The sequence below is a fragment of the Sinocyclocheilus anshuiensis genome, unplaced genomic scaffold (assembly GCF_001515605.1).
Source record: "Sinocyclocheilus anshuiensis isolate Anshui unplaced genomic scaffold, SAMN03320099.WGS_v1.1 scaffold728, whole genome shotgun sequence".
Classification (NCBI taxonomy): Eukaryota; Metazoa; Chordata; class Actinopteri; order Cypriniformes; family Cyprinidae; genus Sinocyclocheilus; species Sinocyclocheilus anshuiensis.
In genome coordinates, this window is record NW_015555767.1 from 922467 (window position 1) to 947530 (window position 25064).

Genomic DNA, 25064 nt, shown 5'->3' on the forward strand with positions numbered 1-25064 from the left:
ACTTCTCACTTTGTCTTACTGCATTTGAGCTGTGATACTTATTCAGCATCTCCACACCAAAAACCAAATGCTTTTAGTAATGTTAACCAAATGTTAGCCATGCACTTTATTTTACTCCAAAATTGAATTTTCAGTTATTGATAGTGATATCTTGTCAGTCTTGTTTTTCTGTCATAAATCACTAGTTCAGAGAACAATTTATTTATATTATAAATGACAAGTAAATGTACACTTGTTTTTATTGCCCTGAACCTCCAAATAACCTGCATCAAAGTTTACAAGCAAATTAATGGAATTAGTGGTAGTATAAACAAATGATTAACAACGTGTAAGAGTTCAGAAAAATTTGATCATGCAATATTACCATCCACACTTGGCCAAAGGTGGGACTGATACTCTTTAACAACAAGTCTAACAATAAACAACATATTCACACACACACACAAAAAAAAAAAAAAACATACAGCTGCATAGCTACATTTGGGTGTATGCTATACAATCACATGAAATATTAAATATTTTTAACTAATCGCTAGTTAAGGCCATGCAAACACTATGAGTATACATAGCAGAATTTGAGTATTTACTTACTATTTAATACTATTATTTACAAAATATAGTAATATTTTTGATCAGTCAGGCAAATAATACATTTTGACTGATTGATTTTGATTTTGAGATTTTTAAGATTGGGGCCATGGTTATAATTAAAATAATCTTTATGTTTAAGGCAAATGTAAAATTAGGGGGGAAAGTTCAGTTGATAGCCTATGGAACCGTTTTGTGTGTGTGTGTGTGTGTGTGTGTATATATTGGTCTACACTGTTCTTTGTGGAAGGATCTAGGATTAGTGGAAAAAAATATAAAGATTATGACTGGAATGAAGAACTTTGAATTAATTTTTTTTTTCCAATCCTTCCCCAAGTGCTGTGACCAGCACTATTAACTATAACGATCAATGGAAAATGCTCCGGAGTCGTTGGAGAACTTCTCATCAGTTTTGATTGAATGCTGGCTGTGGTCTCTGGTCCTGTACAATGAATTATTGCTCTGAATATGTGAATCTGATACCTAGAAACAGAGCAAGAGAGAGACAGCGAGGCAAAGATTATTTTCATTTTCATCATAACTATAGATAGATGTAATGCTGTTGTTGACTTGCTTAAATGCAAACCTCTTCAAATTTCTTGGCCTTGTATTGGTCAGCTCCTTTCAAGAAGTTCAACAGAATGATGTCACAAAGCACTGTACCCTAAAATAATGAACATTAAGAAAAAGTCCACTGAAACTGGTCCTCATACACTGTATTATTCTGATATTTAAGATGTTAACAATTATGAATTATTTTCTATTGTAAATAATTTCAGTATTACACATGAACAATAATAAACAACACATTTATATGCATCCATATATCATGCTTTCATGGAAATGGATGCTAATGCTTAAAAATATCAGTAGAAAAAAAGAAAAAAACTTGCATCTCCAAATGCACTTTAATTAATGATAAAACAGGTTGGTTAAGTTGAGGATGGAGATAAAACTGATGTCATGGAAGTTATAGTTATATAAAAAGATAAATATATATTATACAAAAATACTGGCATGTGGTTCTCTGAGACGTTACCTGGTTTCCATAAAATGTCTCCAATATGCAAGTAAATTATGTCTATACTGATCGATCTTTCCTGATGATCTGGGGCCAGTCGGGCGGTTTGCTCACTTCTCACTTGGATCACATTTCAGATGATTTAACATATTTTCATTATTTGACTTATGCTTACACCGGTCAGAACTATGGTAAAAGTGTTGTGCTTAGTAACTGGCAGGACAGACCAGGACTATCACACACATGCATTATTATTATTTTTTTTTTTTGCAGACTCTGGTACCATATTTGCTTGAATTGACTGACATTTTCATGTTTTCTTAAGAAGGCTGTATGCCAAAAATGTGCACTGAATAAGTCAATATATATAAAAAACGTGAGCAATTTGGATTGTTCATTATATTTACAATGAGTCGTGTGTTGATCCCAACATTGAAAAAAAACAGACATTTATTAATATTTTTAATATAGTCATATAAATATTTTATTAATATTATTAAGTATAATCTACTTAACTTTATGACATAATATGGAATGAAGTGGTTTTTGACTAACATTATGCTGCAAGTCAGCAGTGCAACATGAAGTGACCAAACTAGATTTCATTATAACCAATTAAATCTCAAAATAAATCTTAACTTAAAACTTAACTCGAAGCAAATATCTGAATTTTACTAAAGCTACTGTTTATGTCTGTGGCAGCAATGGATTTCGAATTATTATGGTTGCACCACTTAACTACTTTCTAGTTCTGTTTATACTGATGTTGATTTTATTGTCACATTTAGTAGCTAGACCTGTTTTGTGATTTTTGGAGTTACCCATTTTCTGTATAATGTTAATGCACAGAATCTATTTATGAAGACACATACCACACCAACAGAGGTGAAGGCAGCAACCATGTTGATCAGAGTTGGGATCATGTCAAATTTTCCCGCCTTTAAAGAGAAGATGTCATGAGCAATTATAAACACACTTGCACAGAAGTGTGAAACTCAAAAATACACAAACATGTTGTATTTTTGATGAACTCACATCTCCATTAACCAGCACATCAAATCTGATGGCGTAGGCTTTCAGCAGGGTGCGATACTCGGTTCCGTTCTCCATTTTAAAATACTTTGCGTACCTAAGGACAAAGATTTAGACATGTTAGCGAGTAGGGATTTCAGTAAGGATTATCTAACCTGTCAGCCTTTTTGTAATAGATTCCAGTATGTGGCTACTATAAAAGTTTGGCATGTAACAAATCTGAACATCAAGAATTAGCTTTGTGATAAACATGTGAATGAAGTATGTGCATTTGGTTGCACAGTATCATTAGAGCCGTGAAGACTGCAGCACTCTTCATTCAACTTTAAGGTGGAAAGAAAAGCTTCCAGAACCTGAAGTTGTATCCTGGAGACACAGTGGTCTTCTCTGACATGGCGTCCAGGCGAGTGAAGGAGTAGGCTGGCTTGCACTCATCATCTGCCTTGTCTAAATCACACACCCATGCTATTTTTATCCCTATTACTCCCCCCTGAGAGAGAGAGAGAGAGAGAGAGAGAGAGAGAGAGAGAGAGAGAGAGAGAGAGAGAGAGAGAGAGAGAGAGAGAGAGAGAGAGAGAGAGAGAGAGAGAGAGAGAGAGAGAGAGAGAGAGAGAGAGAGAGAGAGAACTTACACAAATCCAATTTGACATTGCACTTAAGGAGAAATAAAGATAATGCAATTTTTTTTAGAAAAAAAAATCTGTTTTTTTTTTATACAACACTTATTAGATACTTTTATAATACAGTTATTATTTAATACAACATGTATTTCTTTGTCTTCTTTTAAACTATTTCCATTGGTGGCGGTAAACATTATGAACTAACTGGCCAAATTACTTGTAAAACTTATGTTTATCAAACTTATTTATAGAAACGTTGTATAGAAGCAATTTAACAATCACAAAAATAAATAAAAAACAGCAATTGTGCTTGTATGATATTTCTTACATATGTAAAGCTAAATGATTACAGTAAGAAAGCAAGGGGGAAATTAACCAGATAATTAAATGAACACTCACTTTTTTAGCAAGAGTAGTAAAGTCCTGTTGTGCAAATCGGATCACATCTCCCACTTTGAATATTGGACAATACATGTTACTCTCAAAGTCAAAATTACACTGCTTTATGTAAGAACTATTGATGTTGGGCAAGAAATTTCCCCTGAAAGGAAAAGAGAAATATTTAATAATAAAAATTAAAAAAAAAACATTAGAACAATTTGTCTTTGTGTTTGGTTGCCATTACTTTGTGAAGTTAAAACGTGGGAAGCGAATGCTGTTCTTGATGAAGATGGTAAAGTTCTCCACCTCCATCATGGGGTTTCTGAGTAAGAAAAAACTTCATCAGTCCTTTTATTCAACCATTCACACATCTATTCATTTGTTCATTTACAAGAGGACTCACGGCTGAATTTCATCAATCTCTGCGGGACACCATCCTTTGATCTCGCAGGTTTTGTGGGTAACATTGAAGTTCACACATCGTCCTGTCAGCAACCCTTGAGAAAAAAAACAATGGAAAAGAACATAACATATAGAACAGGGCTGGCCAAACCTGTTCCTGGAGGGCCACAGTCCTGCAGATTTAGCTCCAACCCTAATTAAATACACCTGAACCAGCTATTGTCCCAATTCAGAGGCGGCATCTTTTAAAGGCTGCTTTCAAATGACCGAATTCCCTTACGGGCAATGAAGCATACAACACATGAATCCTTCATCTTCGTTGCGTACTGGTGACGATGGTTTTTTTTTTTTTTGGAGAGAAAATGCCGGATTACACTTTTAAATTTAGTATTGGAATTAAAAAAAAACTAAGTAGATTAAAAATCTAACTTTTTTCTAAGATAGATATAGGTAGTTCCTACTTTTTATTATGTACATAAATAGACCAGTGCAAACATATTTAGACAGGTTGTGAACCCTGTTTCATTTTCTGTTGAAAATAAAAAAAAGAACAATCCTCTACAGGCTAGGCCAGGGGTGTCAAACTCAGTTCCTGGAGGACCATAGCCCTGCAGAGTTTAATTCCAACCCTGCTCCAACACACAAAACATAGTTTTCAAATAAGCCTTAAGGACTTGATTAGCTAGATCGGGTGTGTTTAATTAGGGTTGCATGTAAACTCTGCAGGGTTCCGGCCCTGGGCTTTGAGTTGGACACCCCTGGGCTAGACGGTCCCACACAGCTACTAAAAGCTTCCAAGCAAGTATGTTGGAGCTGGTTGGAGCTAAACCCTACAGGATGTTAGCCCTTCAGGAGCAGGATTGGACACCCCTCATATAGACCTTGATGATTTTGAGCTGTGCACAAATAGACCATTAAGGGGGTCAAATTCTAATGAATTTATATTTTTATAATGTCACTAGGTTTAATTGGTTTTCCTTGACCGTTTCAGGATCACAAAACAATCCACAATGAAACGCTAAGATTAAATAAAAAATAATTCACAAGTATTCCTTATTATTTGATCCTTCAAAAAATTCATAAAGACTACAAAGAAGATAAAAGAAAATCTTACCATTGCTAGGTGGTTTTGACATCAGCTTCTTACAAGTACTGTCGCTCTCACATTTGAATTTCAACTCACTCTGAAGAGTTACATGTACAAACACATGAACACACACAGAGGCAAGAATCTATCAAATTCGTGTACATTAATCTTGACAGATTTCAGTGTCCTCACTCACCTCTGGACAGTGTCCTTGAACTTGATTTTCTGTTGTGATGAGCTTAGTGATGACGCAGAACACTGATGCCCCCTGGCACACACACACACACACACACACACACACACACATCATACAATAAAATAAAGAAGAAGTATTTTAAAAATATTCAATAATATAGTAAATTGTATAGGCATTAAAATATATACTCCTATAAATATTGTTAAACTGCTTGAGATTTACTTGAGTAGGTGTGACATAATCGGCTACATCCATGATCCGGTTGTTATACTCTCCAAATCCTTTCACTTTAGTCATGACTGATGACTCGATAGCTGTGTCTCTCACTTGATATGCCTTCTCATACAAAAACACCCAGCTAAGGGAGGTTGGGTAGGGTGGAAATAGAGAGAGGGAGGGGGGAAAAGATATACAGAGTGATTAAATGGCTTTCTTTTTTGTACTTTCTTTAATGTAAAACACTCACAAATATTACAAAATACTTACAATAAATAAATAAATATGTAGCCTATGCTGTCCGAGCATTTTTTTTACTAAGAACAAAAAGATGATTCCTACTATTATACAATTGCCTCTTAATGTACTTTACATCAATTATGTTATTGAAGGCTAAAAACGAAGCCATTTAATTGTTCAGTAATGATTAATCAAATTTACTACAATATATTTTTTCTTTACAATGTTTTTAAACATAACCGCGTTTTATTTTATTTTTGATTTGTTTGGGCACAATTTTAAATCTATCAACTACTGACACTGTAAAAACATAGTCTCAAAACAAACTCACCCAACGAAGTATGTGAAGATGAGGAGTTGGACGACACGGTTTATGATGCCAATAGTCCAGCTCTTTACCACCACGGACTTGGTCGTCTCATAGGTAAAGAAATCTGTTATGCATTTCCACATTTTTCCAGAACACTGCTGCATTCACAAAAATTAGACTCCGGGTGTATTAATGTATTTGTGTGAAAGATTAGTTAGAAATATAGTGTAGATGCTTCCGATATATCCATCCAAATGCTCGATCCTGTGTTTTTATAATCTAAAACCCATGGATTGTCAATAAAAGCTCTTCAATAATCTTCCTTATTTGTTTGCCTGATAAAAAGTCCCCACATCTTGAGAGAAGATGCTTTCATAGAAGACCCCCTCTCTCCCTTCTAGTCCCTCCCCTTCTCCTCCCTCTTTCTTCATTCTTCCTCCTTCAGTTATTCTATCCTATCATTTCCTCAGATATAAAATGTACATGTTACACTCTTAGCAACTTACAAAAGTGCTCAAACCAAATTACAAAATCAAAATCAAACAAAAATCACAAATCAAAGTTATGCCTTAGCCTCAAAGAAGTTCCTAACGTCTCTGTACTGTAACATCCATATAGTATCTATAACAGAACAACTGAATCAGATGCAGGGTATTAGCAGGGCAGGAATATGCTGGATGTGTGTGAGAGGTCTGAATAGGTGAATCTTGGCGAGTGACATGCACATTATATCATGGCCACCATGACAGCCCCATGCACTAGAAAAAAAGCTGTTTCAAACTGGAAGCTCCATTAGCGTGGCATTAAAGATTTTAAGTAGATTACATCTATGCGTTCTTTTCCATTCTTATGCATTGATGGACTGTATATTGTCATTTGCAATATTAGCTTGTTATCTAAACCTTCATGTTCTGACTGTTTTTATGCATGGAGGCACATAATGCTGTATGTGTAAAAATATTAGCAGTAATAATGTTAGTTGTATTAATTTAGAATATAATAATAATTAGCAATAATATCAGTTTTATTCTTACTACTATTATATATTTTTCATTAACCCTTTTCTCTTTTACCATTCAAGAGTTTGGGAGCAATAAGATATTTTAATGTTTTTTCAAAAAAGTCCCTTATGCTCACCAATAATTGACATTTATAAAAAATATCATTACAATTTAAAATGACTGTTTTAAAAAATATATCTTTAAAATGAAATTTACTCCTGTGTTGAATTTTCAGCAGCCATGTCACATGATCCTTCTAAAATCATTCTACTATACCGATTTGCTGCTAAATAAATATTATCAATGTTGAAAACAGTTGTGCTGCCTAATACTTTTGTAGAAACCGTGATCATTTTTTTTTTCAGAATTCTTTGATGAATAGAAAGTGCAAAAGAACAGCATTTATTTTGAAATACATTAAAACGGAAATTTGTTATTAACGTATCTTTGTATGCTATCCTTTTTAAAGTACTTTTAAACCGCAGTGTATTTCTTAATCAAAGACAGCAAGCAGATATATCAACTTCAATGGAGGACGTTTAAAACATATCAAGTTAAAATTCATATATATTTTTTTTATATTATATTTTATATTTATGTATCAGAGGAACAAAGACCTTCTAACACTCAATACATCAAGCTGTTCTTTTACAAAGAGCTGGACGAGAGTGTCATTAACTCTAATTCCAATTATGCAGATGGAAAAAAAAGCCATTAGGATGCATCCCACAACAAGCACTAACACATCACACACTTTAACCACAATTGAGAGGTAACATTTCTTGACATGGCCAAGAGAGCAACCATTAACCTGTGGTTACCTCACTCTATAAGTACAATACATCTGGGACTCGCTTCCCCGCAAAAACACACACAATGCAGGAGTAACACATGACAGAGGACCAAATCAACAGAGAGAGTAAGCTCAAGTACTGCTGGAGTATTTGAAGATGTCTATCAGTCTAGGATAATGTTGAGTGTTAGATGTCTCATGATGATTCGATTGTCTTGAAACAGGATCTTGAGATGAAGGGAGGGTACAGAGTGAAAAGGGGTGAGAGAGAAAGAGACAGAGGAGAGAGTGAGGAAATGGATGGGACTCAATACAAATTGGTGAACAAAGTCATCAATGCGCCAAATGCAATAATGAGCAAAGTGGTTTGAGAACCATGATTGAGAGAGAGACAAAATCCACAGAAACGTAACAGATACGGGGAGTGACGCAAAAAAGGCAGACTAAATGGAAATGGGAGCAGCAGGAAAGAGGACGGAAGAGATGCAGGAATTAACGTTAAATGCATATACCAGAAATAAGAAAAAACAAAAACAAAAAATAAACCAGAAAATTAAGACTAAAGAAAGAAGCAGAGCCCAAAGAAATATTTTATAGAATGTTTAAACAGCATATATAATAATAATGGTGGCCGTGAGGTGAGGAATGGCCTACATCCTAACGGCTAGCTTTTTATTTATTATTTATTTATTTTTTGCTATTTTAACCTTGCCATTTGGAAAGGCATTGAAGAAATTGGTTCCACTTTTAATATTCCTCTACAAAGAGCCCCCCCCCAGAAACCATAGCAGCACCCCTGACAAAGAGCAAAAGAGTTATTCAGTCTAATGAGAAAAGGTGTAATAATCACGGGTGTGAAATGTATTCGAAAATTATACTCAAGTACAGATACTCAGTGAAAATTTTGCTCAATTTTACTCATATTTTACTTAAAAGTACAAGTATCTGGCCAAAAGCATACTTGAGTAAAAGTAAAAAAAAAAGTACAACTTTAAATTTGACTTGAGTATTAAAAAAGTAAATGTACTCCAAATATAAATAAATAAATAAATAAAGGAGATTCTTATTTCACCATGTTGAACCATCTTCTCAATGCAAAATGAAACTGCTTAAAATTAAATTGCATAAAATGTTTTGTCAGACAGACATACAAAGGTTTGGTTAAAGCGAGAAACAAAACAAAACACATTTGTACAAGTCATCAAGTGCAACAACAACGATTAAAATGCAGCAAAGTAGAACACAAAAAATACAGCCCTTAAAGGGATACACCATCCTTTACACACTCATGCCATCCCACATGTGACTGAATGTCTTCAGATGAAGAGTTTTAGGGGAAAAAAATCTGTCTGCATATAATACAAGTGTACAGGATGTCCAGAGATAATGCTTGAAAAACTACACAATTACACAGTGAAGACGAGGCAACTCAAACAACACCTATTGATGAATCAGTTTCTTCTTAAGTGAAATGATAGTGTGTGTAAGAAAACATACAAATACAAATATTTTAAACTTTACCGTTGTGTGGTTTCTGAAGCGGCCCTGTACACTTGCATTATATGCACACACCAAAAGTCTTTGTTAGTGTTCATCTGAAGAAAGAAAGTCATAAACATCTGGGATGGCATGAAGGTGAGTAAATCATAAAAGAGTTTTCAGTTTTGGATGGACTATTTCTATAAAGAGTGGCCTCAGAAGGAGTCAAAAGGGTATGTTCAATATAGAATGTTCAGGTTCATGATCAGATCAAAGATCATGTATCTATGATTAAAGAATCTATACTTACCCAAAAAATGCTTAAACCAGTAGAACTAACAGTCATATGACAAACCAATGACCAGATCAGTATAACTAATTACAGTGAAGAAGACTTGAGTGACATTGAACTTTACTCATCTACAAGGTATAAATGTACATGTATCTTTCTGTTCAGGAGTCTCTCTTGGTTGTTGTGACCAGTGGACTCCCGGCCGTGAATAAACTTCTATTCCTGCAAAGAGCAACTTGGGAGTGGTGTCTGGTATATGCTGCACAGCTGAGGAATAGAAGACCCCCGCAAAGACAGTGATAGTGTTGGAAGACTATAGAGCCGTTCTCGGGCTGAGGCTAATACTCTGAGTTAGTATTAAAGATCCTGTGTCGGACCAGCGTACAGCTGAGAAGGACAGTGAGAGTGTATAGATGCTAAAGACCTGTGTGCTCATGTGTGATTGAGGTAGTGATCGTAGCTTCTTGACGGGACGCTGTCACAATACTTCAGGGAAGTACTGTATTGTAAGTATTCGGGGAATTCAGGGAATTAGTTCGAGATACTGTAGTTATTATATTAGCAACTGGTAGTTGTTTGAATTGTCTGTGGTGAAGTCAGATTTGTACTGGGAATTTCCACGACAAGAGCAAGATGTGATACAGAGGCCAGAGACATCATAGAACATTAACTTTGTAAAAGGCCACTTTTTGTGTTGTCTATTCCACACCCCTGTCTGTAGCAATAATTCATCTTTTAATTGTTAATTTGGTGCATTTAGAGTTTTTTTTCAACAAATACTGATATATAATTATTTGCGACTAATTAGATTAATTAATGAGCAAAGCATGTAATTATTTAGATGAAAAAAACTAATTCATTGACAGTCCTAACTGTTGCTCAATATATCATTATAATACCACTGGATCCACTCCATAATAAGAGCATCACTACACATGATTTACTTTTTTTTTTTTGTAGATTTGTTATATTTAATTTAAAAAAAAACAATCATTCCCACCACAACATGAATTATCAAATCTGAGGAAACGGTGTAATATATTGGCTGAATGCAACTATAATCAGTGATGATAATTTAAATAAGGCAAACTTCTGAACTTGATGGAAGTTAAAACTGAAGCTGAAATGTGTGCTTGATGCATGAAAACAACCCTCATTGGTTCTTACACATCAAAAGCACGTTATTTGAGCTTATATTTATCATATTTAATGTGCAAAAATGTAATCAGTACTTTTCAAGTTGAAATAAAATTGTATGGAGTAAAAAGTACTGTTTCTTCTTCAGAAATCTAATCAAGTAAAAGTACAAGTACTGAGTTTAAATTGTACTTGAATAAAGTTTTCTCAGCAAATACTGATATATGGTTATTTGCAACTAATTAGATTAATTAATGAGCAAAGCATGTAATTATTTAGAGTAAAAAATAATTAATTGACCGTCCTGTTACTCAATATATCATTATACATCAATATGTCACCACTGGATCCACTCCATAGTAACAGCATCACTACACATGATTTACAATTTTTATGTTTATTTTTAGATTTGTTATATAAAAAAAGCAATCATTCCCACCACGACATTTATAATCAAATCTGAGGAAGCTGTGTAATATATTGGCTGAATGCAAATAAAATCAGTGATGACAATTTAAATATGGCAAACTTTTGAAGCCAGAAATGTACCTGATGAAAGTTAAAACTGAAGCTGAAATGTGTGCTTGATGCATGAAAACAACCCTCATTGGTTCTTACACATCAAAAGCACGTTATTTGAGCTTATATTTATCATATTTAATGTGCAAAAATGTAATCAGTACTTTTCAAGTTGAAATAAAATTGTATGGAGTAAAAAGTACTGTTTCTTCTTCAGAAATCTAATCAAGTAAAAGTACAAGTACTGAGTTTAAATTGTACTTGAATAAAGTACAGATAGTCTACCCCAAAATTATAGCTACTTAAGTACAGTAATCAAGTATTTTACACCCCTGGTAATAATAATGATAATAGGCTAATATAATAACAATTAAAAACTAATTTTCATTCGGACTTAGTTCTTTTTGGCTAGCTGAAATGTAGGTTATATAAATGCACTGTAAATATAAATGGAATCCTTGACGAGAGACGCACCCTTATGTTTAGTGTTTTCATGTGTTTTGGATGGATTCGGAAATTGTCTATACATATTACCTGCAGTAGTCATTCACAGGCACGATATGGCGTTTTCTCAACCGCAGTTGTTTTAATCCTATGGTAATCGTATGTTCACTTCTTCCGGTGTTCCTTTTTGGACCTCAGGTTTTAGGCAACTAAATAAAAGGTATGACTCTTTATTATTACAGTATGCTATTCTAAGCAATTTACTCATTCCTCTAGAAAAATCTAGGGGGGAAATGCAATGATTTAATGGGGGTGGTGCCCAGTGCCCAGAGTGAAACTGGCTTTGTAAATTTGCGCCCACAAAGTCGAGATGGTCACGTAATGGGACCGATCATTAATCATATTAATCAATCTGTTGTTTTCTTTTTCCTCCATAACATAACAAAAAGAATGAGTGAACATTAAAATGTTGTGCTGATGTTGATATTCACACAGTAATTCCTATACTTTACAGCTGAAAGTTAAAGGCCATTACACTTTCCAGAACGTTCTACATCCATTAGCTAACACACTGTCAGTTGTTGGGTTTGTTGGTTTTTGACTATGCTTTTACTGTTGATGCAAACACATTAACTTAAAAACCACACTACATTTCGGAGTACATTCCAGATGAGAACTGATGAGCATGCAAACAAGTAAGGGTTGTGAAATGTTGAGTTGCTGTTTTCATGACATGATGAATATTCACTTGAGTCATAAATTAATGATTACTTTTAATTTGTTTAATTTGTTTTAAAATGTAGATTTTTTTTAATGTTACAACAAACGTGTACAATTAATAATGTTTGTGAAACAAAATACTGTATAAAATAAATGGTGAGCTCAGAACAAACTCAAAAAATATGCATACAAGATAATACAAATGTAAAAAAGATTTTTACATTTAAGAGATTTTTTTCATAACTTGTTATTCAAATGCAAATACATAAAGAGCAAGCTCAGTAACTGTGTCAAAGATACAGTTTCTGTTGTGTTTGGCAAGCAGCACTGTAAAAATATCTCTGTACAAGCAGGTAAACACAGTGATCTGAACAAGGACAGGACAACATAAAATACACACTATTTTAAAGGAACAGATCACCCATGCGTTGTTCCAAAAGTCTATTCCACGCAACTGCACTGAATAGGAAAATTAAGCATAAAACCTTAAGAAAGAACAAAAAAGCAAACAGCAGTATCATAAAAATTGGCTGATTAATGAATGAAACATTCAAATCTATTTGTGAATTGGATTAGCTGATTCACTGAAAAGATCTAGCTCAAAAGAATGATTCGTTGATGAAACAGACATTGCTACTTCGTTCACAAATGAGCCAAGGAGAGCTAAGGTGCAGACTATAGTGTTGTGATGTGTAGCCAAGTATGGTGTCCCATATTCGGAATTTATGCTCTGCATTTAAACCTTCCAAGTGCACACATAGCAGTGAATAGTGAACACACACCCGGAGCAGTGGCCAGCCATTTTTGCTGCGGTGCCCGGGGAGCAGTTGGGTGTTCGGAGACTTGCTCAAGGGTCTTTTTGCTAAAAAGAATATTTGTCAAAATCTGTCCTTTTATATTCCACAGAAGAAAAAGTCCTATGGGTTTGGAACAACATGGTGGTGAGTAAATGATGACAGAATTTTCATTTCCGGGCAAACTATTCCATTAAGTTCAACACTACCAAAGGTATGTACACAAGCGTTTATGAAAGTCTTGACAAACTAAAACAAAACTTAACGATCTTATGCTGTAATATGTACTGTATCAGGATTTCATCAGGTACACCACAATGATGAAAGTGAAATAAGTGTTTTCTTCCACTCCCCTTTTAATGTGTCTGTTAGTCTGAGCCAGACTCTTCAGAGCTAGGCGGTGTACTGACCACTTCCTCTTCATCATCAGACCCCTGTATAAAAAAATAACAGGAACAGAGAATGACAGGGAGACAATGAATACATTTTCATCATCAAAAAGAAGTCTTAAGTAGTCGCAAGAAATTGTAAAAATTACACACAAATATGTGTTTCATATTAAGGCTATAAAACTAAAACTTGTTTTAATTATTAAAGAAGAATCTAAATTTGGAATATTTTTGAATCTAAAATTATTTTTATTTTATTACATTTATTAAACTGCTCTTTTTTTAATTCCTGTTGAGGTAAATCTCGAAAGAATTAATTCGTTTGGACAGAATTTCGCATTATGCTTTATTTTACATTCAATATAGTAACATATAGGCAACATGTGACAGACAAAAAAATTACTGCTTATTAAGCTGCGGTCATACTAGACTTTGAGCATACAAAATGTCTTTGCACATTGCATCAGTTGTGATATGAATTTGCAGGTTAGAGTTCACCAAACTTGAACTTGGGAACGCAGAGAAATGCGAATCTTCTTTGCCTGAGAATGCATTCCCCATCCCACATTCACATACATATGAATGAACGTCAATGGAATGAAAAGTGACCACCCCTAGTGAACATGAGGACTGCTGAGAAGGCGATTGGTGCAAAAACAAAAATTCTGTTATTCGGGCAATACATCAATTATGACAGTCTACAGCCACCTATAAATTTACCCACCAGTGAAGATACTATGGAAAAACACTGTTACTGTAACTAAGTTGATGAATGAAACAGTTTCTATTCCATAAACAAATCTGTTATGTGTGTTTTAGTGTGTTACCTTGCGCTTCTGTCCCTTGCCTTTGTCTGACTCTGATGAGCTCTCCTCACTGGATATGAACTCTCGACTCTTAAAGCTGTCGTTGCCTGTAGCTCGCTCTTTCTCTTTTTCCCTACCACCACCACCTGACTTCCTTTTCTTCTTTTCTTCATTCTTCCCTCCTTTCTTTTTCCTCTCCCTTCAGGAATGAAATGTGGGGAAAACAGTGAGAAATAGCCAGTTACTTAATGCTAAGATCATATTTTGGAACAATGTGATAGTGAGTAAATGACAGAATATTTATTTTTGGCTGAACTGTCCATTCAAAGTGAGGTGCAGGACAAAGTTGTGAACATTTAGAGTACTTTTTTGAGCTGCCTGAGGATCCTCCACCACTGTCCTTGTACTCTCTCATCGCTCGATCATACTCTTTCTTTGCTTCTTCTGCTTTTGCATCCCACACCTGGTGGAAAAACAAGGTATCAGTTCAAGTTCAAATTGAGACAGAAAGAGAAACAAACTGAAGCATTTAACGTTGTTTAAAGTCCAGTATGTCACCTCTTTCTTCTCTTTGCTAAGTTGTTTCCACATTTCCCCAGCCTTTTTGGAGATTTCTGTGACAGAGATGCCCGGGTTCTCTGATTTAATGTGGTCTCTGCTAGAGTTCAGCCAGAGCATGTAGGCACTCATTGGCCTCTTGGGGGCGCTGCTGTCCTTTGCCTTTTTCTACACACAAGAACACATAAAGTTGCATTGAATTTGAGAGTAAAAAAAACAGAGTAAAAAAAAACGAACACCATCAAGCAACAGCATGTACTTAAAATAAATGTAAATAACCAGTGTACAAACTCTGTCACCCATGTTTTATCCTTCCCTCTTCTCTTTCTCACCTCTTTCTTTCTTGGTTTTCTTTCTTTTACAAATGTAGCTTTCTTGGTTGGTTTCTTCTTCCGATCGCCATCACTGTCCCCGTCATCAGCGCTGCTTTCACTGGCAGAGGCCTTACTGTCATACCTAACACACAAATATGACAATGATTTATCACCCTTATTTTGTTCAGGTATGAGAAATAGTAATAATAACGTTTGCCTTTGCTAGCACCACTAATTAAAACTGTGTCATATCAACAAAGCCTCTTACTCCTCTGCGATTTCATCATCTTCTTCTCCAGGATTGAAAGACTCATCTAAAAAAAAAAGTAAAATGTTAATTTCTCACACAAAACATATTCCCATCAGTTATCACTTATGACATTTAAACACCTGCACCGAGGAGGGGGGGGATATGGCCAAAATCTTGTGTCACAATAGGAGTAATTTTATTTCACAATAACAATATATATCACAATATAGTTATTTTTGCTGGAAATAAGATTGTTACGATACCAACATTTTAGATACCACTGACACTGCACAATTCTTGACACTAATTTTGATATCACAGCAAAAACCAATACTAATCTAATTAACATAAGTAAAAAGTTCTCAAGCTTATAGAAGAATAGTAAATAGTCATCAAAACATTGGCAAGGCTTAAAAACACAACTTATGTGACAGTGCAGCAATACAAAATGACATGAATGCAACTGAGACAACAAAATCAAATGAACAAAATCTCTACAGGTTGACAGATTTCTACAGGTTTATTGTGTCTACATCTAGAGGGCTACATTGGGATATAGAATGCAACTGGCATATAGAATGCAAAATATTTTAAATACAAGCATTTCAGTCAAATGTAATTTATGCAATATTTCAAACCTTTAATGCACAGGGGAAATCAACTCACGGCAACAGTTTAAAAGTAGCACAATTCCGTGGAAAAAAATGCGGACTTGACAACCCTGCATCCAACATGAGCTGCAGGAGTCAGATTTCACTGATCACAGGTCGAGAGTAAGGAGAGATGACTGACAAGACCATTCTCTAGGATTTGCTGCTCAACAGATCCTGAGTTCATTGACAAATATCTTAACTTGTAAGATGTGCTCCTTTTACGCAGAGTACGCGTGATCACGAAATCCAAAGTGACAGTGAACAGCGAGCACTCAGAGAGTTGCCACTCACCACTTTCGCCCTCTGAGTCGTCACTGTCATTGGCCTCCTCACGGATCTTGCCCTCTTCTTTCATGCGCTCCAGGTATGCATCATGCTGGTCTTCATCTGAGTCACTGTACATGTTATCATTACGTTTCATGCCCTGACAGAGTACAAATTAAAATTATATCAATGCAATATCAAAATGTCATCGCAAAGTTAGTATTTCCAACAAAGCAGACAGAGGAAAGCCCTCTCCAAGCAAAAGATTTCAAACCCACTCATTTTCTCATACTCACCAGCCTCTCTCTCTCTCACACACACACACACACATTCATATAAGCAATCAGTGTTAACTCATTCAAAAGCACTCCCTTGAGCAACGCTGTCTTCATAGCACACAGAATTATCTAGCATACAAAAGGTTTTCTCATACAGTGACCACAAAATTATAATCAGATTTCAGACAAAATACTGTTGTGATCCTAATGAAAGTCTGTGTGATCTGAACACAGCGTTAAGCTGGTCAAATCATAACCAGCAGTGAGCCACCTTTTTCCACCTTTTGGTGGATGAGACATCTGCTTTAAGCCATCAAAGATAAAAGAGAACACATTTGACACTCGGGATGTGATTGAGACACGCAAACAAACATCATGCAAGCAAGTTATAGGAGCACCGACACCAGACCAAACTGCAGGGCAATACCAACCTTTTTCTACATGAGTACAATACAGACATACACCACAAACACAAAGAGTAGAATAAGTGTCCGTCCACTGTGTGAGGGGTCTATGAACATGTCTAAGCGGATGAATATTATGTACTGCTTGATAGGAAGCAATATGGGCTGTAGACGTACCTCTTTGAAGCCTCTGTTCTTGATACTTAACTTCTTAGCATTGACGAAGTCAAAGAGCTTCCCATATTCCTCCCTGAAAAAGATGGTAGAGGCAGATTAAACATATAGAACAAACAGAGAATGAAGACTCTTTTAGAGAGTTAAAGCCTGTTCACACCAAGTACAAAAACTATATTAGCGTCCAAACCAAGGGACAATAAAGTTCTGATTATTGTAAGTGCGTGCTGTGGTTTTGTCATCTTAAATGCTTGAGCTCTTTAAAGTTAGGTGGATTCTGACTGGCTGTCAATGTTTTCATTCATAAGCTGGAAAAAAATAGTTTGGAAAGTGATTCAGTCGGTATCGTTCCTGTGTTGTTATCATTACAGCTGTGGTGTGGACATCCCTATTAAATGTTTTAATTGAATAACTATCTTTAGTATGTTATAGGGAAATTTTGAATGTTTTAGTGAGTGATGTTTTTCTATACTAGTTCATTGTGTTGAGTTTTAGATATGAAACACAGTACGATTACAATGAGAAATGTGCTTGAACAATGAGAGTTGTGTGTAGCATTTTTACAAAAAGAACGTAACAGAATGTAGTGCAAGAGTGTGTTAAAGTTCACTCAAAAAATGACCTTTCTGTCATCATTTACTCACCCTCGTGTCTTTCCAAACCCTTATGACTTACTTTCTTCAGTGGAACACAAAATATGACATTTTGGAAAAACAGTCTCAAATTTCTACACAATGAAAGTCAGTGGGGTTCAATTTTGTTTGGACAAAATGGACAAAATTAGAAAGTAATACAGGTTTGGAATGACATGAGAATGAGTAAATAATGAAGAATTTTTTAGATGAACTATCCTCTTTAGTTTTGCAGAAAGTGTTGTTTCTAACTGATGCCTTGGTGTATTGATTCAGTCATAATGTGTGTCAAACTGAAAATACTGTAATGTGTATAAAGTAGCTTTGACTTTTTTCCTTTAACATCTAATGTAGAAGGGGTCAGGTCACTAAAAGAGAGGGGCTCTTTTGCTCCAGTATAAGATATAAACAAATATAATCACCATAAAGAGGAAGCACAGACTTTCTATGGCAGATGGGGTTAAGTGCCTTAAAGAGGATATGGACACTGGCCTTCTCATTATTGGTGTGGTCTAGTTCCCAAAAAGCTTATGTTCTCGACAATTGGACAAGACAAACATTGGGCTCATGGGTACCTCTCGATGCTGCTGAAGGTGTATTGATTTCCCTGCTTGGTCTCAATCTCAAAATCAAAGGAGCGGGTGGTGGTGGTACCACGAGCAAAATTCACGCAGGAGATCTCCTCAAAGCGCAGGTGCACTGGGGGCTTGTGCACATAGATGAAACCTCTTTCCAGAGGATACAACAGCCCTGAACTGGCCTTATATGAACATGTTATACACTGAGCACCTGAGTGACTATAGAGAAGAGAGGGAGAGAAAAAGACATTGAGGTGTTTTCACAAAAATACAGACTTAAGATATTAATGTTTGCTCTACTGCTTAATCCCAGAATATGTACTAATGTCCAAAACTTTTTTAAAGGATTTCATACTTTTACAAGGATGCATTAAATCGATCAAATGTGAAAGCAAAGACATTTACATTGTTACAAAAAAATCGATTTCAAATAAATGCCTTCCTATTCATCAAAGAATACTGAAAAAAAATAAAAAATATTAAGCAGCACAACTGTTTTGAAAATTGAGAATAATGAGAAATGTTTCTTGCGCATGAAAGCAGCATATTAGAATGATTTCTGAAGGATTATGCAACACTGAAGACTGCTGAAAATTCAGCTTTGCCATCACAGGAATAAATGACATTTTAAAACATATTCAAATGAAAAAAACTGAAACATTAAATATAACTGACCCCAAACTTTTGAACAGTAGTGTATATGAATCTTTTTTTTTTAATTACTGTTAAAAAATAAATCAGTAAGATTTGCTGCAATGGCAGTGTATCAGACATTTTGATGTATATTTTATTATATTTATGTATTTTTATACTCTTTAATGTTTAAAAACATAATATTAGCAATATGTAAAAGTATAAAGTATATTGTTTAGCTTAAAATAAATTAAATAAGGTATTTTATACTTGTCACTTATAAAAAATATTTTTGCAATTGTTTAAAAAAAAAAAATCTTTTTTTTTTTATATACTTTTCTTTTCCAGTCTTTTAACGCAACTTTTTTTGCAATGTATATATGTTTTACCCTTGGAAATTTCCAGGCACTGTGATCTTCCTGTTGACCAGGGCCTTCATGACTCTGCTGACCATCTCATAGAGAAAGCCAGACATGTTTTTATGAAGTTTCCCTTCAAAACGTCTCTCCACCTCATCCCTGCAGAATATAAGAGAGAAAAATGGTATTGCTGGATGGCAACACACTTTGAGGAATGAGTGTAAATGATGGCATAACTTTTATTTTTGAGTAACAATTTTGATTGTCCCTGTAATAAGTATACTGAAAGTTGCTTAGGATAGATGCATCTGCTAAATAATTTCTTGCTCTAAATTAGTTTCATCAACCTTGCTGAAGTCAAAGAAAGAGCTTCAGGGAGAGTCTTTTTTGGGGTGACATATAGTAACACTTCACAGAATATAGCTTAACATAACTGCACCTACAAAATTCATTTTTGGTATCTGCTTTTAGTCTTGGCAGCAAATGTAAACAGTTTATTTCTGACATCCAGCTCATCCTTCACTGGTGTCCCTCATTCTCTGTCTCTCTCACTTTAACTCACTCGTTCATGTTGAGAGTGAGATTGATTTCCTCTTCCTTGGAAAACAGAAGAATGAGAAAATGATAGCGGGTTTGACCTTGTTTAATGGGCGGGTCCAGACTGATCTGAAACAGACAAGAGGTCACAAATATTAACATTAACATAGACGTCTTATATCAGCACAATTCTCAAATTTAGTACACATCAAAAACAGATAAATGGAATAGACAAAGCCCATTAATACTAGCCCTAAAGATGGATCCAGATAAAAAGAAGAGATAGTTTCACAGACTATGATGCCGTACTCACCACAAAGAACATCTGCCGCTGGTCCTTATGAGGCAACAGGAAAAGGCGGAGCACTGTGGTGTATGGGATCTTGTAGTCAAAAGTCTTACCATGCAGATGGAGGAAAGTCGGATAAATACGAATATCGTACCTACAGAGAGTAAAAACCATTAAACGTGGCTAGTTCACACAATATTCTAAGCATAAAACAAAAAGGTGTGATGTTATGTGTTTGTATGTGTACCTGCCCCTAGGTGTGAGGCACTGTAACTCTCTGAAGATACACACAGCATCTCCTGTAGCCTGGATGACATCTGCCTTTGACAGAATGTTCTGAGCAAATGCCTAAAACAGCAGAGAAGAGTACTGTGAGCTCATTATTTTTCAGTTTTAGTGGACTTTACGGATGCAAAGTTTTTACTTTAGGGCTCGAACTGGTGTCTGTGCAAAAGTTTAGAGAAAAACTGCACAAAAAGTTTAAAGATAAATAAAAAAATAAGATTAAACTGAACAAGCAAATAAAAAATAAGTTGATTAAAATAATATTATAAATAAATAATGAATAAATATTTAAATAAATGATACATCTAGCGGTGCAGTACTATAAAAAGCAACATGACAAAAAAAACTAAGTATTTTCTAAATAATATTTTACTTTATTTTTAAAATTAAATTAAGTTAAATTGGGTTTTTACACTAAATTGTATAGCTTAATTTCAGGATGGGTGTCCCTTGCATGAGGATGATCATATTTGGGGACATCTAAAAGATTGAAAGCCCATGCTTTATAGGCATGTAATTATTATTACATTGCAAACTGTGCCATCTGTTGGTCACTGTCAGGTAGTGGCACACACACAAGCATGCACACTTACCTCCACAGGGTCTGAACCCTCATCTCCTGTGGTGGGTGGGACGTAGAAGCGCACCTCCATGAGGGATACCTCTGTGTCATCATTCTGATGAAACTCCACAGTGACCTCATTCTTTCCCGTCGCACACTGGGATACACTGGCGAGCGGAATCTCAAATGCAGAACTTTCATTCACCTCAAATGAAAGCAACGGCCCTGAAAAGCCACAGAAGGGCAAAACTTGGATATGGCAGTGAAAATACATTTTCAGGCTAAGTTTATCAAAATGCAAAGCTGTTTAGTTATTAACAGTCTCCTATTGTTTCTATTAACTATTATGCATTGATTTATTATTTCTAGTGGTCGACCAATATAGTTTATTAATGGCAGATGGCGATGTGCGCTCAGTAATCTTGTAAGTCTGTGTGCACTGGGAATTTTTTTTTTTTTTAATAAATAAAAACCAGGTTGTTCTAACTTTACATACAGTACACGGTAAATATGACATAGTACAGTGATGTTGATAATTAAAAAATGCCAAATACTGGCAGATACATAGCGATATATCGCTCAACCACTATTTCTATTATTACTTATACAGTGTCAAAAGTCCTCTTCTAATACTGTACTATTCATCCTACAGACCATAGAAACTTAAAATAAGGGCACTATAAAAATGTTTTATTGTACATGTCTCAGAAATGGTGTTGCATCAGGAATGCACTGACCATTAAATTTAGCAGTGCCCCAATTCCAGCCCTTCACACACATATCTTTCTCAATCAGCTCCACTTTGTAGTTGGCTTTGAAGTACTCTGAGATCTTCTCAAGGTCCTGTGCATAAAGAGATGATGGAAAATTTAAGACATGGAAGGAAACAGTGGAAGGTGGAGCAAATTGATCTATTTTTATTGAATGTATTTTGTATCTCTGACGCACAGTGTCTTTGAAGCCATCATATTTGTAGATGTTTCCAGTGCTGGTGCACAGTTTGATGCCGTGACCCAGACAGACTCTCCTCCACTGGGCTTGAGTGAGTTCGGGCACCGGAATGCTGTCCACCTTCCCAGTCTTACTGTTTTTATACACCACTGTCTGCTTACTGAAGCGAAGACGCCCATCATTCTGTAGAGAGAGATCAGTCAGACATTTTCTAGAATAACATCTCAGAATAGACACCAGACTGTTGCAGCGTGTACTCACCCAGGTGCCCTTAACCTCCTGATAAATTTCATTGAATTCCAGAGTGTCATTCATGTCAGCCACTCCAGCTTAGACAAGAGTGGACCTGTGACGTTCAAAAGCTGCGACAGCAGAGGTAAAATCATAAATATACAGTATTCAAATAGATTTTTGTTTTCTCTACATGTGGCATTATGAATTCGGTTACATTTCAAGAGAATTGATAGAAATCTCCTAATTGGCATTGAGGCGGCACACTTTATTGCAGGTTGATTTGGATGTCATTTAGCTTTGTGCTATAAAATAAGTCTTTACGAATCTACATATCTTGTAGAGGCACTTCAAATGGTTTTCTAAATCTAAACAAATAAATGGAGCTAGCGAAGCTACCATATTCGTGCATCCAATAGCGGCTAGTGTTTTTCTGTTTGTGACGAACGACACATTTTAAATTGACAGAAAATTTCTAACAGGACTAGTTTATTTCGAACAATTTTATTGCATAGAAAATGAAATATGTGAGATATTTGAATCAGTATTACTGTTATTCGGCGAGAGGATCAAGGCCGAGTCCCGTGTGCGTAGATTTGCGGAGCGCAGCGCTCAATAGCGCGTTCGTCATGACGCCATCACGCTCTGTGCGTAGCCCCGCCCTTCCTATTGAACGTCCGTCTGTTTTGTAAACGATCGAACCTCAAAGCGAAAGTTGAAAGGTTTTATTGATGAAGACTGCTGTCAGCATTCGCAAATAATTTTTATCGTCCGACAACATTCTAGCAGCATTCAGGTATGCCGTGAATTTCATATATATGTAAGGGGTTTAGTCGGACGCAGTGTTGTTCGATCGATTGATCGATCAATAAATGACAAATGATGTCGTTTATAATCATAATAATAAAAAAAACTATGTATTTACCACATACTTGATGAAGGAGGTGAAGATGAATGATGAAGAGTCATCGACTTAGCCTCATGTTGGAAACCTGTATGACTTCAGTTAGGCTAGCTACTTTAGTTAACATGAACTAACATTGAAAAAATAAATAAAGTGTTACTCACTGTCCTTTAATTTTAGATATGACACCAAAGCGTGGTCTCATAACCGACACCTTCAAGATTGTAAAGAAGGCAAGGAGAGGGGGCAAGAGAGACAAGTCTCCTTCACCGCCAATAGCAGGTGGGATAGTATGTTTGTCTTTGTGTATGTGCATATTTCAGTGAAATCAGAGATCTGAAATATGTCATCATATTCCTAAACTGTGCAAATTATTTAAAGGAGCATTTAAAAAATGCACCAGTGATGCAGCAGCATTTATAACAATGTAATGACTTATCAGAGCCTGAGCCCCCACAACTGAGTGAAAGAGAAAAAGATCTTCAAGAATTGAAGAAATTTGATCTGGACTGGAAATTCGGACCATGCACAGGTGCGTCATTAATTGTATTAACCAATCTCTTTGTGTAAGTTTATGTCTGTATTGTTGTGTGGTTTCTGTAGTCTGTAAAATAACGAAACCCTGAAAATTATCATCTGCATCACTTCCAGGTCTTGAAATTTTTTAAGATAAAAAAAATATTATATTTAACAGTGTGTTTGTGTGTGTGTGTGTGTGTGTGTGTGTGTTAGGGATCATTCGACTGCAGAGATGGGAGAGGGCAGCACTGCATGGGCTGAATCCCCCGCTGGAGATTAAAGACATTTTATTAAAGGAGAGCACTGACCCAGAGCACACACAGAAGTATTACAAACATACACTCACATATTCTCTCTCTCCCTTTTACACATGCAGATGCAATCAAAAACCAGCCGAAGCCTGTCACTATAACGCTCTTTTTCTTGCTCCATTTCAGTCTCTGGTGTGACTATCCCCTCTGAAAAACTGATGGAGAAAAGACAGAAAGATGAGAACAGAAGAAATACTTTTGTAGTGTTTTATATGTTCTACTATGTTTGCTTTGTTGTTTATTACACTACATTTTATTAAACATTTTATACAGAAAAGCTATTGTTGAGTCTCAGGTATTTATAAATCATGGTTTACTCTCTGTGGACATGCTCCATATGGATAACTATATCAATAACACATATCCTTATATGTTTTTATTTTTTTATTTAAAGGGGTCATATGATGTTGCTAAAAAGAACATTATTTTGTGTATGTGGTGTAATGAAATGTGTTTATGCGGTTTAAGGTTCAAAAAACACATTATTTTCCACATACTGTACATTATTGTTCCTCCTCTATGCCCCGCCTTTCTGAAACGCGTCGATTTTTACAAAGCTCATCGGTCTGAAAAGCGAGGTGTGCTCTGATTGGCCAGCTATCCAGTGCGTTGTGATTGGCCGAATACCTCAAGCGTGTGACTGAAATGTAACGCCCCTTACCATATTGTGATGATGCCCTGTCCGGCCGGAGCGATGATTCAAAAACATGAAAACCCATTATAAACGAGGCATTTGTTGCATCCAGTGGGGACATAATTATGGATTATAATGACTTATACTGTCTTTTTACGCGTTGCGTTGCATCGCGCCGCGTAAACATAAAACCATGTCTGCATTTGTGATCGGAGAAATGACAAACAAGCGCTACTCTACACTGCTCAAAACTCGTGTTTGAATCTCAGTGGCAAAT

At 35.6% G+C, this 25064-nt stretch overlaps 3 protein-coding genes across 5 annotated transcripts; 1 reads left to right on the forward strand and 2 right to left on the reverse strand.

The window, feature by feature from the left end:
• Positions 1–698: 698 nt before the first annotated feature.
• LOC107674197 (P2X purinoceptor 3-like) lies at positions 699–12037 on the reverse strand. Of its 2 annotated transcripts, XM_016468100.1 has the most exons (13): positions 11849–12037; positions 6115–6251; positions 5550–5685; positions 5328–5399; positions 5159–5228; positions 4046–4139; positions 3887–3964; positions 3661–3802; positions 2995–3131; positions 2645–2738; positions 2482–2547; positions 1175–1252; positions 699–1071 (listed from the first exon to the last, which is right to left on the reverse strand). In XM_016468100.1, the coding sequence occupies exons 2-13, from the start codon at positions 6234–6236 to the stop codon at positions 943–945; spliced, it is 1218 nt and encodes a 405-aa protein (XP_016323586.1). In that variant the 5' UTR covers positions 6237–6251; positions 11849–12037; the 3' UTR covers positions 699–942. The 2 variants fall into 2 exon arrangements, with proteins under 2 accessions (XP_016323586.1, XP_016323585.1); XM_016468099.1 differs by lacking the exon at positions 11849–12037 and having other exon boundaries at positions 6115–6686.
• An 800-nt stretch (positions 12038–12837) lies between these two features.
• On the reverse strand, positions 12838–23048 carry LOC107674244 (FACT complex subunit SSRP1-like). Of its 2 annotated transcripts, XM_016468174.1 has the most exons (19): positions 22971–23048; positions 22450–22550; positions 22186–22371; positions 21975–22080; positions 21269–21462; positions 20638–20738; positions 20415–20544; positions 20127–20230; positions 19595–19723; positions 18570–18791; positions 17366–17438; positions 17216–17221; positions 16534–16666; positions 15608–15653; positions 15358–15481; positions 15026–15193; positions 14833–14930; positions 14489–14666; positions 12838–13706 (listed from the first exon to the last, which is right to left on the reverse strand). In XM_016468174.1, the coding sequence occupies exons 2-19, from the start codon at positions 22501–22503 to the stop codon at positions 13641–13643; spliced, it is 2118 nt and encodes a 705-aa protein (XP_016323660.1). In that variant the 5' UTR covers positions 22504–22550; positions 22971–23048; the 3' UTR covers positions 12838–13640. The 2 variants fall into 2 exon arrangements, with proteins under 2 accessions (XP_016323660.1, XP_016323661.1); XM_016468175.1 differs by lacking the exon at positions 17216–17221.
• Positions 23049–23135: 87 nt separating this feature from the next.
• On the forward strand, positions 23136–24420 carry LOC107674245 (DNA polymerase delta subunit 4-like). Its single transcript, XM_016468176.1, has 5 exons — positions 23136–23215; positions 23504–23605; positions 23766–23855; positions 24056–24167; positions 24280–24420. Exons 2-5 carry the CDS (start codon positions 23506–23508, stop codon positions 24302–24304), a joined length of 327 nt encoding a protein of 108 aa, XP_016323662.1. The 5' UTR covers positions 23136–23215; positions 23504–23505; the 3' UTR covers positions 24305–24420.
• Positions 24421–25064: the final 644 nt, after the last annotated feature.

Coding starts and splice junctions, on each gene's coding strand:
- LOC107674244 (XM_016468174.1), bottom strand. CDS start 22,503: ATGAATGACACTCTGGAATTCAATGAAATTTATCAGGAGGTTAAGGGC. Junction 22,372..22,449: donor AGGAGGTTAAGGGCACCTGG/GTGAGTACACGC, acceptor CTCTCTCTACAG/AATGATGGGCGTCTTCGCTT. Junction 15,482..15,607: donor GATGATGAAATCGCAGAGGA/GTAAGAGGCTTT, acceptor TTTGTGTGTTAG/GTATGACAGTAAGGCCTCTG.
- LOC107674245 (XM_016468176.1), top strand. CDS start 23,506: ATGACACCAAAGCGTGGTCTCATAACCGACACCTTCAAGATTGTAAAG. Junction 23,606..23,765: donor TCCTTCACCGCCAATAGCAG/GTGGGATAGTAT, acceptor ATGACTTATCAG/AGCCTGAGCCCCCACAACTG. Junction 23,856..24,055: donor GAAATTCGGACCATGCACAG/GTGCGTCATTAA, acceptor TGTGTGTGTTAG/GGATCATTCGACTGCAGAGA.
- LOC107674197 (XM_016468099.1), bottom strand. CDS start 6,257: ATGCAGCAGTGTTCTGGAAAAATGTGGAAATGCATAACAGATTTCTTT. Junction 4,140..5,158: donor GTCAAAACCACCTAGCAATG/GTAAGATTTTCT, acceptor TTTTTTCTCAAG/GGTTGCTGACAGGACGATGT. Junction 1,253..2,481: donor CCTTCACCTCTGTTGGTGTG/GTATGTGTCTTC, acceptor TCATTATTTTAG/GGTACAGTGCTTTGTGACAT.